This window comes from Carassius auratus, chromosome 16 (genome assembly GCF_003368295.1).
Source record: "Carassius auratus strain Wakin chromosome 16, ASM336829v1, whole genome shotgun sequence".
Lineage (NCBI taxonomy): Eukaryota > Metazoa > Chordata > Actinopteri > Cypriniformes > Cyprinidae > Carassius > Carassius auratus.
The window spans coordinates 17,037,087-17,051,987 of record NC_039258.1 but is presented as its reverse complement, the minus strand read 5'-3'; the positions used below and the strand labels follow the sequence as shown (position 1 = coordinate 17,051,987).

The following is a 14,901-nucleotide window of genomic DNA, read 5'->3' as shown; positions in this document are numbered from 1 at the left end:
GGACAATTTCTTCTCTTCTTTGTCAATCTTCGCCCCATGCTCAGGAGAATACCACAATGCATGCGTGTTGCTGCTGATGCAAATATTCTCGTAGGTTCATAAAATTACAGTTGAACCACTGTTGTGGACATGGATTATTTTAATGATGTCCTTACTACCTTTCTGGACCTTGAACGGGTCAGTTCTGCTGCTGTCTGTGCAGGATCAGAGAGCTCTCAGATTTTATCAGAAATATCTTAATTTGTGTTCTGAAGATGAACAAAGTTCTTACGCATTTGAAACGCCATGAGGATGAGAAATTAATAAGGCAATTTTCATTTTGGAGTGTACTATCCCTTTTAAATGCTTTTACTGCACAAACAAAAAATGAAACAGACACAGGTGGGAAATCAATTAAGACTTTAATTATACTATTTTAAGTTTAATATATGACTTGTACATGGATAGTTGACAGAGCTTTAATAAATTACTCAATAAATATATCAGATCAAATACTAGTTAGTTTTTTGGTTGGTTGGTTGGTCATGCGGCTTAGAAACAAATGATTTAGGGTTACATTAAAAAAAAAACCTATTGATTTAGGGTTACATAAAAAAACCTCATTTGAGAACAAAGTCCAGCTGTACAAATGCTGCGATTCTCCAGCACCTGTCTGCATACTGAACTCAGGGCAATATATTTGATTATCAAACACATTGTCCTTTTTACACATACACTTTCACATATAAGACTAGGACAGAATAAAGAGTTCACGTTTCACTTTCTTTGGACATTTAAATGTCTTGTTTTCCTGTGCCCTTTCTTGGAAGCATATTGCACTGAGTAATGTACTGCATTGTCCAGAGAAATGCATAAAAGCAATGGCCAGTCAAAAAGCCAAATGTCTGTTAAACAACAATGGTAGAAGATGTTATACGGGTACCATTAAGAAAATTTAAAGAGTAACGGTTGAGAGATGACTTCTTTAACTTCACACAGTGTTTTCTGGGCAGGCTGAAAAAGCCAGCTCAATCAGCTCAAAAGCCTTTAGATTTTCTGATTTAATTACGTTAGGCTTTTTTAAAACACATTTTCTCCTAAGGTCCCAACCTAATTTGTGGTTTCAATCCCGCTGAAGGTGCATACTGGCCTCAGACCAGCATTAATTTGTACTATATTGGTGCCTAAAGGTAGCATGAGTTATTCTGCCCCAAAATCTTTAGAGGATTGGTTGTTGGGTCAATGGTTTTGAGTGAACATCAGTCCCATAATGCAGTAGTCCAGACAAAGCATAACATAACTCAACACTAAATGGAAAAATGTACACCAGTATAAACAGAAACAAGTGCATATGGATGCTTTAGGCACCTCATTTATGGTGCATTGAAATTATAAATACAGAATATGCTGGCAAGCGTGTTTGCACCAACACAAACACACACACGCAGATAAAGCAGCCAAGAGAAGCATACTCACACATACAGGGAGCGCATACACTTCCCTGCAAATACACACAGATTGTTTGAAGCTCCCACTGCTCCACACACTTGCCACATGCCGACAGTTTGTCTGGCGCTGAAGCAAGAGGCAAATCAATGGGAAAACCCGCGTTTTTGCATAATATATTCTTTTTTCTCTTTTAAGCTTTTATAAAAAAAATACAAGTCATTGTGAAAGTGTGGCGTATGTGCACATGCTCTTTGTGGATCTTTCTGTATGAGTTACCAAAGCATATCTGTTTTTCCATTTCCCTCTTTCTCTCGACATTGCGTGGAGTAGAGGTTAGCAGTCAACACCAGTCAGATCTGTTTGGTCACATCAATTGACAGAGATGAATGGATGCAAAAACAGGGGAACGACTGAAAGGATAAGGGAGACTTCTCTTGAGGGCAGACGATTTGAAAGGTGGTTAATTTCCAATCATGCATCCAATTAGCCTTACGCACATACAGACACACATTACGCCCCCTTCCTCACCATTGCTCCACCATCAGGTCAAGGACTCTGTTGACGTTCAGGTCTGAGTCAAGGCCAAAATTGCTCTCTAGAAATGGGGCGGAGGGGGGCGTGAGCGGTTGGAGGCCAGAGGTCAAGGACTCCAGCCAATCAGCGGGGTCAAAATCAGGAACCTCTGACCTTCTTTTCCTGGACAGTGAGCTGGATGGTGGAGTGGTGCAGATGGGGGGAGGAGGGAGGGGAGCTGGTGTTGAACTGAGGGGTGGACCATTGTTAGGTGAGGGAGGAAGCTCTAAAAGAAGCGAAGAGCACAGAGGAGAGGACAGGAAGTTGTAGTCTTTTTGGCGCTTGGTGGACTGTGATTGGTCAGGCTGTGGGGCAGGGGAAGAGCCTGAAAGGATGGTAGTGGCTGACTGGAAGTCTGTGACCAGTGAAGAGTTATCTGAAATATAAAGACATGATTTGATGGTGAATTCATGGTGTTTGAAATGTTAATTGGATATAACCTATTTGCAAAGTGTGAGCAGCAGTAGCCTGGCCAACCTAAAATGACAGCTTAGTACCTGTTTTGCCATTAGTAAGCAATATATTTGCTTCCTCTGTCATAAAAAGCTTCAGCTGGCTCTAGTCAAATATCACTCACCTGAACAACTAATAGTCTCGTCCAAAATGTCATCTATGGATTGATTAGGGTCCATCTTACATGGTGAAAGAAAGAGTGGACAAGAAGTCGAACGCTCAGTGCTCATTGTTGATTAACAGCAATCAGTACATCAATAGCTGCATAACATAGGTAACTGTCAGACAGCAGACAGCACACAAACTCAAAAACACTCACCTGCACTCTTTGAATGGCCTCCTGTAGTTCCTCTTCCAGACTCCGAACAGTGGGTGATGCTTGTGCTGGACTGGCAGTGATCTGCATGGGCAAATCGAAGTCTTGACCAATCACATCACAAAGCTGGCAGCAGTTCACCTAATATTAGGAATAAATACAAAGAATTACTTTCTTGTTTGATGTGAAATGGTGAAATATATATATGTTGATATACTATGTCCCCATTCTGTCTTACTAAATACTCAAAGTGCATACTTTTCCATCACCAGCACAGTACGAAAAGAGCAGTTCCTGTCCACCTGTGTCTGGTTTCCCTCTGGTGCATCCTGTCTCCTGTTGCAGGAAGGGATGAAGGGAACTTTCACACAGCTGGAGGAAAACAGAAGAAATGAAATAGTACATTAAATGCAAAAAGTACTTGTAACTAAATAGAGCCACCACAAATAAAGAAAATAAAAAGTTCCAATATTAAGAAATGCTACAAATTGCAAAAACTTCACCTCTTAGCCAAGTATTCAAACACACCTGAGTGTCCTTTGCTCCTCCTCTTGGTCTGCTCCTAATCCTCTCTCTCATTTCCAGCTCCACACTAAGTTCATCTACTGCCTGGCCTGGCCTCCAAGTAGTACCAGAGGGCATTGGAGGGGAGGATCTATGTAAGTTTGGGCTGGAGCCAGCAGATGAAGGAGAAGTGAGGTAACTATCACTACCTAGGCTTTGCTCTGCTAAACCCGAAGGGTTGATGTACATTGGTGCAGGGTTGGCGGAGGGGTCTAAGCTGGTAGGGAGTTGTTTGAGGCTGGCAGGGTGGGTTGACTCTAGCTTGGCCCCTAGCTGGCAAAGCGGCGCAGGTGTTAATGAGGGACGAGGCATCTGGAAAGGACGAAGTCTCTCTAATAATGCAGGCTTAGTGCCAGAAACTGGGAGTCCACGTTTCCGCAACTGCTGCCGAAGAACTGACACCTGAGAAGGAGAACAAATAAATTCAATGTTTTGTACAAAGCTTGTTCTTACAAATAGTTTATGATAACCAGAAAATCTAAAGCAGGGGTATCCAAACCTACTCCTGGAATGCCCCTGTCCTGCAGAGTTTAGTTCCAACCCTAATCTAACACACTTGAACTCGGTAATCAAGGTGTTCAGGATTACGGTTGTGTCTGAGAGCTGAAAAGTAAGGAGGTAGGAAGGCAAAAAGGCATATCTAAAAACAATTTATTGTGATATCCTGTCTACTGCAGTCCCTTCAGTTTTTGGAAGTATCTTTATGTGTAAGTCATTGCCTGATAGGGAAGCTAGGACAATTCGGATTTATCCTACTTAAAAATAAAAGGCAGGTGTGTTGGAATTGAAATCTGCAGAAAAAGTAAACCTCCAAGAGTAGAATTGGACACCCCTGATCTAGAGTGAGTCATCTTAATGAGATTCTTACTGTTAAGTCATCAAGGTTTAAGGGCAGTAACTCTGCCTGGTGAATGGGACTTGTATCAGGAGTAGACGGGTTTGTTGATGGTGTTCCAGATTTAGGGGAACTTTGAGGCGTAGTTCCAGAAATCTTCAGATGGTTCTCACTATTGTTTGGATGTATAATATGAGTATAAAAATTAGTCTTTTGGGATAACTATCTTTAAGTAGATTTTTAGCATTTACACAGACTAGCATCTCTAAAGCCAGGTTTGCACTGTACAATTTTTACTATGATTTTGCTGCCTGGGAAAAATGTCATGATCGCAAAAGATTTATCATTATAGTGTAAAAACATCAGTCTTTCATCACACAGGACTGAATTGCACTACTCAACTGTAGCCCTGACTTTCGCCTCGATTTGCAGTTGAGGTAAGTCTGTGCTAGTTGTCTCCCATTAGAGCCAGCCTGGAGATTTTTGGAGTTCAAGTGTTGGGAGTTGATTTCACAATTTATTTGATGTTTACAGACTAATATTTTACCATCAGACTATGATGCCAGAGCTGCACCATCAACTATGGCAGGCAGCTTCTCTACATCCATATTTGTTTACATCTTATTTATTATGCATCTACTTTCAATAGGAAGGCATATGTTTCAGAGTGAGGTTGTTGTGATTGGAACAACCTGTGTAATCTCATCTACCTGGGGGATCAACTGAGTAAAATACACATTACAGACATAAAAGAATGATGTTCTTGATGTGCCATGGCTTTCTCTTGAGATGTCAATGTGTTAATACCTGAATCTGCAAAAACTTTACACGTGAACCCGGACTTAGTTGTACTAATCATGTTTACTTCTTTAGTGCTTGTTTGCAGGTTTACCTGTTTGTCACAGGGAGCTGTTGTTGCTGGTTAAGAATTTGTAGTTGTAAGAACACCTGTTGTTTTTGCAAGAGGTGGGAGTGAGAGGAGTCAGTGGGCGGAGACTGACTACTATTATTCTTTTGTGAAGCACTTCCTGCTCCGCTTCCAGTCCCAGTCCTTTGATCTGGGGGAATGTACTGATGATATTTCAACTTCCTCATTTTAGGTTTTGAATCGCGAGGCTTTCGTGGCCGCGGAGGGCGGGATGAAGTTAAGGACCCACCCAGAATGGAATGAGAAGGTGGAGCTGAAGGCTGTGCTGTCTTGAGGCATACGAAGAGAGAATGGGAGCAATATAATTTCGAAGAATGATATGAGCAAGTGGATGAGAGAAATAATGAGGAATGCAATGAGGCGATGAGTTAATCGAATCATTTATTCACATCTCTGTATGAGTGCGTACCTTTGGCAGCAGTGGTGGTGTCTGGGAGGGCATGTACATCCCTTTGGGTCTCCCAGTTGTTGATATGGAGTTTGACCCTGTTACAGTCATGGTCATTGGTTGGCTGATGCCCTCGGTTCCCGGGAGCAATGCCAATCTACACTGCTTTTGAAAGATGAGTTGATTTTGGTGAAAATTCGAAAACAACAATTTTCCAGCTTTTAACCTGAATGTAAACGTGTAATGCGTAATGTCTTCGTTACTAGTAGCACAGGACAGATGGTACTCAATCTCATATCACTGACTAACCCAATGCTGCTGCTGTATGTTAGGCTGGTAGCATACTAGAATTATTTTGATAGTGCCACATTGTTCACAAAATTGCTCACTACTTTTTTTATATTATAAATATACTTTAGTCAATTAAATTAATTGAAAAATGTAGTGTAGTAGTAATATTATATGTTTGTGGTCATAATGATGACAGTACATCACACAAATAGAAGCTATTTAGCGCTCACACTACATGCGTACTGCGAGTGCAACTGAACTGTGCTCTGGCCCATCTCTTCCAACCAGGCCAGGGACTTCTAAATGAACCGTGCCCAAGTGGAAGTCTGGAGCGATGGGTTTTAGTGTTCAAACGCACTCTGGCTTGGTTAAGATTGGCTAGTGTGAGCACAGCCTAATATTGTGTACAGTAGGTGTTTTATGCCTCTTATACCTGTACACTGTTTAAGCTGATGGGCGTAGCAACCGATGACACATCACTCAGCGATTGGTCACCTCCTTGCCCAGGTGATGATGATAAGCCAGGAGACTGGTGCATCCCGAGTTGCTCGGGAGATGCAGAGGCAGACGAGTAGTTGTCATCTTCAAAGACATCTGATGGCAATGAAGCAGCTGAGGCAAAGGAAAATAGAAATGTTGGCTTTTCTGAACAATTCTCTATGTACGTTAAATGCTGCTATTTGTGGAAATATGTAACTGTAATACAAGGTTTGTTTAAACAATGATACCTTGTCAGAAGTATTCATTGATAAGTTTCTAAGCAAAGTGGGAGGAAGAGAGGGGGCCAGATTGAAAATGTCCACAAGCGTAAGGGATAGTTTACCCAAAAATGTAAATTTTGTCATACTCACCCTAATGTCATTCCAAAGAAGAGAAGAAATTGTCGAATGAAGTAATTATTTTTCTGTGCACACACACACACACACAAAAATGGTTCTGGTATCTACATAAAATTAATGGTTAAACCACTGATGAAAGTAGATAATTGAAACTTTATCTGTAATAGCAATGCATATATATATATATATATATATATATATTAAACCTCTAAATTAATATATATATTAATTTATTATGACTTTTAAATTATGTTACATATAATACTACATAACCCAAACTATAAACTGTGAAATTTAATTTCTTTTTTGTTTTGGTTGGCTTATGTTTACAAAATAACCACTTAGCATACAAGTTTAGCATATATCGCTAACTAATTAACCTTCAAGCTTAGCCTTTACTCTGAAATATTCCATGTTTTGTTTTTGTAATTTTTATATACTGTGACTCTTTGTTACTGTTCATTTACCTCTGTCTGTTGTCTTTACTGTGTATCTGTATATACATGTGTATATACTGTCACACAAATAGCTGAACCATGTAAATTCTGCTAACATTATTTAATTTTCTGTTTAAAAAGCAACTGACTGTTAACATGTTAACCATGTTACAACTACAAGAATTTATATATGAATAAATAAAAAATAAAAAAAGTATAAAAAAAATAGTAATAAGTAGTAATAAAACTATAATAGAGTGTTTGTCTGCGCGTGCTTGTGTGTTTGTTCGTCTATGTATATAACATATTTAGCTTGAGTTTGTGCTGAGTTTGTGAGGCATCGTTTTCAGTTATTTTCAAGGACTCACTGTTCTCTAGAGGCAGAATATGTCTCTGCAAGAGTTCAAGTGGTCCAGGCTGACTCAGATCCTCAGCCAGACGGGCCTTCTTTTGCCTGTGAGCTCCTCTATAACTCCTGTCTGTGAGCGAGAGACATACGGAAAGAGAAAGTGAGAATGAGAAACTAGAATCAGAGAGAGAACAAAATGAATGGTGAAAGATGGGGAATGTGAATGGCAGATCAACTGCTCTGCTTTATAATAAGAGAGGAGAAGAGGAAGAATATTTTAAAGACAGATATGAACGATTTTTCACAAAATAATTTGTTGTTGGGGTAATCCATTTTCATTCATTCAGAAAGCTACTGATAATAAGTGCATAAGGACCTTCAGCTGAATGACTTTGCAAACACAAAGAGCTGTTTGATGAATGGGGACTGATGGATGTGTGCATGGCTAAAGGACAGACCGCTCATTCCAGCTTTAAAGCTTTAAGGTTACAGCTCTGTTCAGTACTGGTACTGGGATATTCTTTTATGACTGAAGGTCAGGAGGAACTATTGGCAAACTCTCAATGGCCATGGATCATGCATCACCTGGTTCAGTTTGAGCAGTCAGACCACTAGGGGGCGACTTCTGAGTGGAACCATCTTCAGTCTGACGCTGCAATGAGAAACAGCCCAGTCAAATCAACATCAGCAAATGTCAACAAAAACAGCAAACCTTAATTTCTCCAATAGTTACTGAAAGATAGCACAAAGGTGAAGCTGTTAAAAAACAATAAAAAAACAATTGGATGGTAATATTCTCCTGTAAGAATTTTTTTTCCCTCCTGACAGTAATTATCTTGAACCAGCTGCTGTTTACTGTCTTACTAAACATAATTAACAGTGCTAACACTGTTTCACGGCTAATACTAATAGTTTACGACAGTAACTAGACATGTAATTACAAACATTAAATTATGCTAAAGAGGTTGAAGACCAACTCCTGTCAGTTATCAGACTGTTTTGGCATCACTGAGTAGTTTGCTTATCTACACTGGCACCCTGTTTCACGTCAGTCCGTTTTCAGATAAACCAAAGGCACACACATACTGTTACTGGAGTGTGTCAAGAGAGGAAGCTATTCGATCCAACCCTAGTATGTTTTATTTTGGAACTCCCCCCTCCTCCCTAATTAATCAGTTGTTTCAAGGAGACATTTATTTTAGTTTTGGTTGCTGCTAGATCTATATTTTACTATTTCTCCATGGACACAGATAAATAATGACTCACCAAACCACTGCTGGCTTCTTTCTCCCTAACTTTATCAGGGACGGAGGCCTTTGTACCTATAAAGCGCAGGGAATGGGAGAATAAACAAAAGGAGGAGACAAGCTGTTATAAAGCTAATATGTAGAGTTGAAATGCATAAACAGAGCAATCCAGCGGGTTTGAAAAGTGTGAATCAAATCTAATATGATTTTCCTGCCCCGTAAAGGGAAATTTCATAGACTGCCTGTGGCTAAGCACAATCAAAATAAACACACACACACAGACTCACCAGACTCTGCATTAAGTTCATTCTGCTGTCTGCGGTTCTGTATTCTCAACTGCAGAACTGAAAATACGGTATATGTATTATTATGCACCGAAAACAATATTTACAATGCTTTTTGTATTGCAGAAAACTCTCAAGCCTCAGTTTCCCACCTTAAGGAAAGTGCAGATTTTCTCTGTGAATCATATAGCTTAATTTATGACTGTAAACCCAATATATTGCAAGTAAATTTCACCATTCGGATGATCATAAATGATAGATATGAATTAGGCACTGCAAACTTACACTGTTCACCAACATTGTTTGTGGCACTTATAAAGACGTTCTACATTTCTTCACAAACAAACAAATGCTTGAACCAGCAGGTGAATTACAGCTAGGTCAGAGGTGGGAGGAGTCATGAGGTATGGTGGCTTATCCCATGATGCACCTCTGTGCTGAGTTTTGAGATCTGAGAGTGGACGTGAGAGGAAGTTGGGGGGGGGGGTAACTATTTATCCCTCTGAATGTCTATTTCTGTCACCTTCCCATCCCCCATCCAGCTGTCCTGCTCTCTCGCTCTCTCCCTCTCTTTCTCGGTCTTTCACTCCCTCTCTCGCTGTCAGTCGTGCTAAGTAAATTCTTCCTGATTTTACTTTACTCTGGAAGAGAATGACATACTGAGTGGCATCAAACCAAATCAGGTTAGAATACTGGGATAAAAAATTCACTGAGTGTCACAGCAACTTATAGTAATGACAATGACTGGTGCGCTCTGATAACACAATGGCATAGATGCATAATGATAGTTCAAGTTTTATGATATACTACTTACTGTACCACCTGTATATCACTATCAAAAATGGCTAGATTATATACACATTAAAAACAACCTAATATATATTTTATGTTTTAAATTCAATTAGTTTTGTATTTCGTATATCCCTTGCTGTACTAGATTGTACTATTCTATACAATGTTTGAAATTTTTTATTGCTACCACGTCTTATGTTACTTCCCTCATGATGAATCATGCATGTTCTCAGAAATATCCTCATATTTTAATATTTTCTAAATTCACTGTATAATCTGGGAAAATTTCCAACATATAATCTAATAATGTACAACGAAGAAAAGTTACACTAAAATGAACAAACCAAGAACAACCAAATACTAAAACATTCTGAAGTTCAACACTTCACTCAAACCATTAACTGCATATTTGATCCCAGCATTTTGATATTGAGTAAAGCTATTTTGGGCAGAAATGACAGCATTAATATGTATTATATATTTTGGGCTAAATATGTATTACCATAGCATAAGTCCTGGCATCTTTCAGCAGTTCCTTTTGCAGTATTTCTCTACATTAAAAAGTGCAAAAAATTTTTTACTCCATTCTCAGCTACTGAACTCTTTCAAAGTGATTGTTGGCTTCTCTGGAGCTTCTGTAAGTATCCTTCTTATTTGTGCAGAAAGTTTAGAGGTTGACCTTTTCTAAGGCAGAGTCTGGGCGGTGTGATGAAGCCTCCGTTTCCTGATAATTGAGCCAAAAGTGTCCCTGTGTCCCCTGAGACACCCAGACTCTGGGATATGGTTTTGTACCCTTTTTCTAATTTATGCATTTGTTTAACATTATCACTGGCATCTTAGAAATGTTTTTGATTATTCATTTTAACAGCTTGCCTTTTGGATTCACAACCTGAATAATATAATAATAATACATCTGTGTGTGTGTGTGTGTGTGTCTGTAGTTTTATTGTGTTACAATTAGGTTTTTCATTTAATCCTGAAAGATAAAAAGAAAAAAATCTGCAATAAGGCTGCCACAGAGACCAGGGTTATTTCTCAGGATAGCTATTTAGTTGATATGTTTCAGATTTGTTGGAACTTTTCAAGTGTGATATTAAAAAAGAACAAACAATCAAATACAATTTTAAATCAAATATTTTTCAAACAAACTTCAGTGTTTAGAAATGAAAACAACACAGGGTAAGATTTAAGTATATATATTTTTTTTTATATATATTGCTACTATATAGTGATTTTCTAAAAAGTCTGTATTCTTAAAAAATGCTGATCATTACATACAAATACAAGAAGATGCATTATATCTTGCAAAAAAATCGATACAGACTGTAAAGAAATAATGAAAAAGATATATAATAATTTAAATATGTCTGTTTCATAAACATAGATTTATAAATATAAAAATATTGCCAAATTACCTCAGTTTTGTTTATGATGATGAATTGTTAAAGCATAAAGACTAATTTAAAGCCCATATGAAATAATTGACCTTAAAATTTAGTTAGAAATCTTAAAAGTTACATTGTTTTCCAAATCTGTTTTATTCATTTACTCTTTGTTTACACCATGGATTTGTCAGACAGGCAGCCATCTTTGTCTATCCAAGGTCACAGCTGATTTCAGGATCAGTACCAGAGCAGAACAAGATTGCATTACATTTTTCTTGCTGTCCATGGATGTGATCTTCCTTTTAAAAATGACAGTCCCTTTTTTTGAATACTAGCTGTACTGTTTTTTTTTTTTTTTTTTTTAAAGATTCAATTCAATGCATTTTTGATGGCAGAGTCTTGTCATTACCAAAGAGTGCTGCTGGACATTTGTCTGAGAATCTTGCCAGCAGGATGTTTATAGGGAACCCAAGAAGAGAGGGCAGCGCTTTTGAAGGGGTTCCAACCACAGATGGGAACCAACAAAGACAATCTGTCCACTGTCCACATGTCCTTCAGGGAGGACCGTTCTGCTGGCCACATTTGTACAATATGGGGAAGTATGAGATATTGTGGAACCTCATGAAGATGGGTTGGTTGGTAAAATTTGGAGGTCCATATCACATCAGCCATTCAGAATTCATTAGAGAATGCTTTTAAATTCCAATGATAATCAATTGAAATTCATATAAACTGAATTAGCAGTAAATGCAAAGTTCTGGCATGAAACTCTAGATGGCGCAGTCCAATAGATCTAACTCAGTATGACATAATTACATCATTATCACATGAAACAGCTGACTGGTTCTCTCATGTATTGGTAGCCAATGAGCTGGCTGTTAAACATTAAAATACTTGGCTGGTGTTAGCTTTAGCAGTAGCAACGTACTTCAGAAACCCTCCATCTTCCCCAGCTCCACCTGTATAGATCAGTATTTTTTACATGCTCACAGCAGCATGTTGTGGATGTTACTTTTAGTCACCTAAGCTAGACTTGAAAATCTTTCTTAACAAAAAACCCAAAGTTGATATTTTTGGCAACTGTACAGGCACTTTCACAACAAAGGTTAAATTAATAAGCCTTAACCTGATGGAAGTGCTTCTGCCTCTGCTACTCCCCATTTCTCTCAACACGGGGCCAGGAAAGGTGTCAGTGACTAATTTGGAAAACAAAGAAACTTGCCATACTCATTTGAAAAAGTAACTTATACATATTTTCTTATACATTTAAAAGTAATGCGTAACTTTACTAGTTACTTAAAAAGTAATCTGATTATGTAACTTAACTAAATTGCAATGCATTACCCCCAACACTGTACTCTGGAAGACCAGCTACATTCACCTAGGTTTCCAAGCTGCACAGATTTTCAGACTCCATCATCAAAATAGCCACTAGGAGCATCATCAGGACTCACATCACCAACCAGAGTGGACAGACAGCTACACATATAGGCTTTCAAAACCAGCTTGAATACAGATTGTGTTCCTTCCTTTGTTCTTACCTGAGCGAAACTTATTGCGGATGAGCAGTGACCTCTCAGACGCCAGCAAGGTCATATTGGAGAGACAGCAGGGGAAGAAGGGGTGGGGGCTTTAAAGATACGTCTTCCTCCTGCAGGGCAGATACTTATGATGGTTTCTAATGCCCTTTCCTCTCACTGAAGAAAAGGAAAGCAAAGGGGAGTCACAGCAGGCCTGAACGTATCCTATTTGCCATCAAGACAGAGAGGAAAAAACACAGGAACACAAGCAACTGGTGTTGTCTGTGTATGACTGACAGAAACAGGAGGAATCGGAATCTAACGCTATTCTGCTAAACTAAGAGGCAGTAAACACCACCGCTTAATAAAACACAGCAGATTTCCTTCTTTCTTTATGCAACGAATAGTGACTAGAGCTTTCAAGCTTAAAACAGAAAGCAGAAACACCATACGAGTGGCCATTGCACTGTATTACAAGCCTTCTGAAGCCATGTGATTTTCAAGAAAACAATGTCCACCCTAGCAGTCCGTGGCACGATTCATACACAAATCATTCTTTTGAGCCAGACTGATTCACAATGAGTTGTCCATGAATCAGAGTTCAACAGAGGATTGAATAATGGTCCAGTTTGGTCTGTTCCACAAACAAAGCTATCACACGGCTTTAGAAGACTTGGAATACAGTGCAGATGAGATGGGATATGCAATACTTCTATAGTGCTTTCAAACCCTTTTTGAAGCTTTAAAGTGTTAGTTCACACAAAAATGAAAATTCTCATTTTTCTTTCATCTCGTCCCATATGCACAAGACTTTGGTTCATCTGATTCATAAGGATTACTTTGACTCATAAGGATTGCTTCTTGAAGTGTTACAGTTTTAGTGGAATGGACCTGGAAAATCGACAATGGAGGGGCATAAATCGCTCAACAAAAGAATGATATGACGGTAAGTAAATGATGATAATTTTCATTTTTGGGTTTACTTTCCCTTTAATCTTGAAACACTGTTTAATAAAAGAAATAATGACTAGTACATACAAAATAACATTTGGGTGTGTGTGTTCCACAGATGAAAGTAAGTCATACAGGTTTGAAACAACATGAGGGTGAGTAAATAATGATAAAGTTTTCATTTTTGGATGAACTATCTTTTTTTTTAACTATTCAAGTGGGAGGGATTTTTGCTCAACTAGCCAAGGATAAAGTGGCCTGTTGGAGCAGATGAGAGTAAGTGCATGTACAGAGGCTTGAGTTACAGAAATAATTGGTTTTATATATGTGCCCTAGGGCTGGATTTCAAGTACTTCAATGTTTTTTCAAACTGTACATCTCTCTTCAGTGATAATCAGAACTGCACCCACTGACTACAAGTACTGAAGCAACAAATTGGCCTTAGATGAAGATCACAGAAACTTCTAGTGTCAAAGTCTTTACAGACATAAGCACCCAGATGCCTTCACAAAAGAACATATATATTCATAGATAAATGTATAAACACAATAGGATGAATGGAAATGAATACTCACAGTCAGACTGAACTCCCCCGAGTTTTGTCAGAGTGGCGTTGAACAGAGATTAAAGTGGAGAGAGAGAGAGATTTGTGATCGAGGTGGAGAACGAGGGCAGAACTTGATGCACGTTAAACCGAAGCAACGCTCAATGACAAGGTTGTTCCTTATCTTCTTATCGCCTGTTTGTTAATTCCCTTCCACAAGTGAATCTAGGGAGAAAAGGGCCCTCTGTTTCTTCCTCTTCCTCAGAATTCACCCTGTACACCTCGTTCTCTCTCTCTCTCTCTCTCTCTCTCTCTACCCCCACACATAGGAGTTGAGCCAACTGTGTTGGGCTATCAAAAGAGGACCCTGACACCCTGCCCCTACCCCCTCAGGATCCTCACACACACACATTTGGTGATAGATTCATTGAGGGTGACACTACTGGGTGGGTAACTTGTGGTGTTCCCTATATCCTCTTTATCTCTTTCTCAGGAGTGACAATGCCAGACCTTCCCCAAAAGCTACCTGTAGAATTTTGTAAAAGCTGGTGACCTTCAGCGGCTCATCATATACTGTATAGAAGCTAGAAAAAAAAAAACTCTGCTGGATCAGAAAGGAACTGTAATTCGCTGCCTTCAATTTTAAATTTGTACTTAAAACATTTTTTTTTTTTATTGTGGTTGAGATGCATGTATTTTAATAAGGTGAGGTATGGAATGCATTAGCACATACACACACACAAAAAATCTCTAATACTCTACTCTCTAAAAATTCTC

At 38.8% G+C, this 14,901-nt stretch overlaps 1 protein-coding gene across 5 annotated transcripts; it reads right to left on the bottom strand.

The window, feature by feature from the left end:
* Positions 1-384: 384 nt before the first annotated feature.
* Positions 385-14,482, bottom strand: LOC113116353 (myocardin-like). 5 transcript variants are annotated; one of them, XM_026284465.1, is made up of 15 exons: positions 14,156-14,482; positions 12,651-12,806; positions 8,936-8,992; positions 8,668-8,723; positions 7,987-8,053; positions 7,421-7,531; positions 6,210-6,388; positions 5,507-5,647; positions 5,062-5,366; positions 4,203-4,341; positions 3,299-3,736; positions 3,029-3,142; positions 2,774-2,911; positions 2,579-2,633; positions 385-2,377 (listed from the first exon to the last, which is right to left on the bottom strand). In XM_026284465.1, exons 2-15 carry the CDS (start codon positions 12,703-12,705, stop codon positions 1,953-1,955), a joined length of 2,280 nt encoding a protein of 759 aa, XP_026140250.1. In that variant the 5' UTR covers positions 12,706-12,806; positions 14,156-14,482; the 3' UTR covers positions 385-1,952. The 5 variants fall into 5 exon arrangements, with proteins under 5 accessions (XP_026140250.1, XP_026140249.1, XP_026140251.1 ...); XM_026284464.1 differs by having other exon boundaries at positions 5,507-5,650; positions 14,156-14,480; XM_026284466.1 differs by lacking the exon at positions 8,936-8,992 and having other exon boundaries at positions 5,507-5,650; positions 14,156-14,481.
* Positions 14,483-14,901: the final 419 nt, after the last annotated feature.

What these genes read in the sequence shown, in the direction of transcription:
- LOC113116353 (XM_026284464.1), bottom strand. Translation starts at nt 12,705, where the DNA reads ATGACCTTGCTGGCGTCTGAGAGGTCACTGCTCATCCGCAATAAGTTT. An exon ending in GAGGAGCAAAGGACACTCAG is followed by an intron (nt 3,143 to 3,298) that starts GTGTGTTTGAAT and finishes GTTTTCCTCCAG; the next exon opens with CTGTGTGAAAGTTCCCTTCA. An exon ending in CGAGACTATTAGTTGTTCAG is followed by an intron (nt 2,378 to 2,578) that starts GTGAGTGATATT and finishes TTTATATTTCAG; the next exon opens with ATAACTCTTCACTGGTCACA.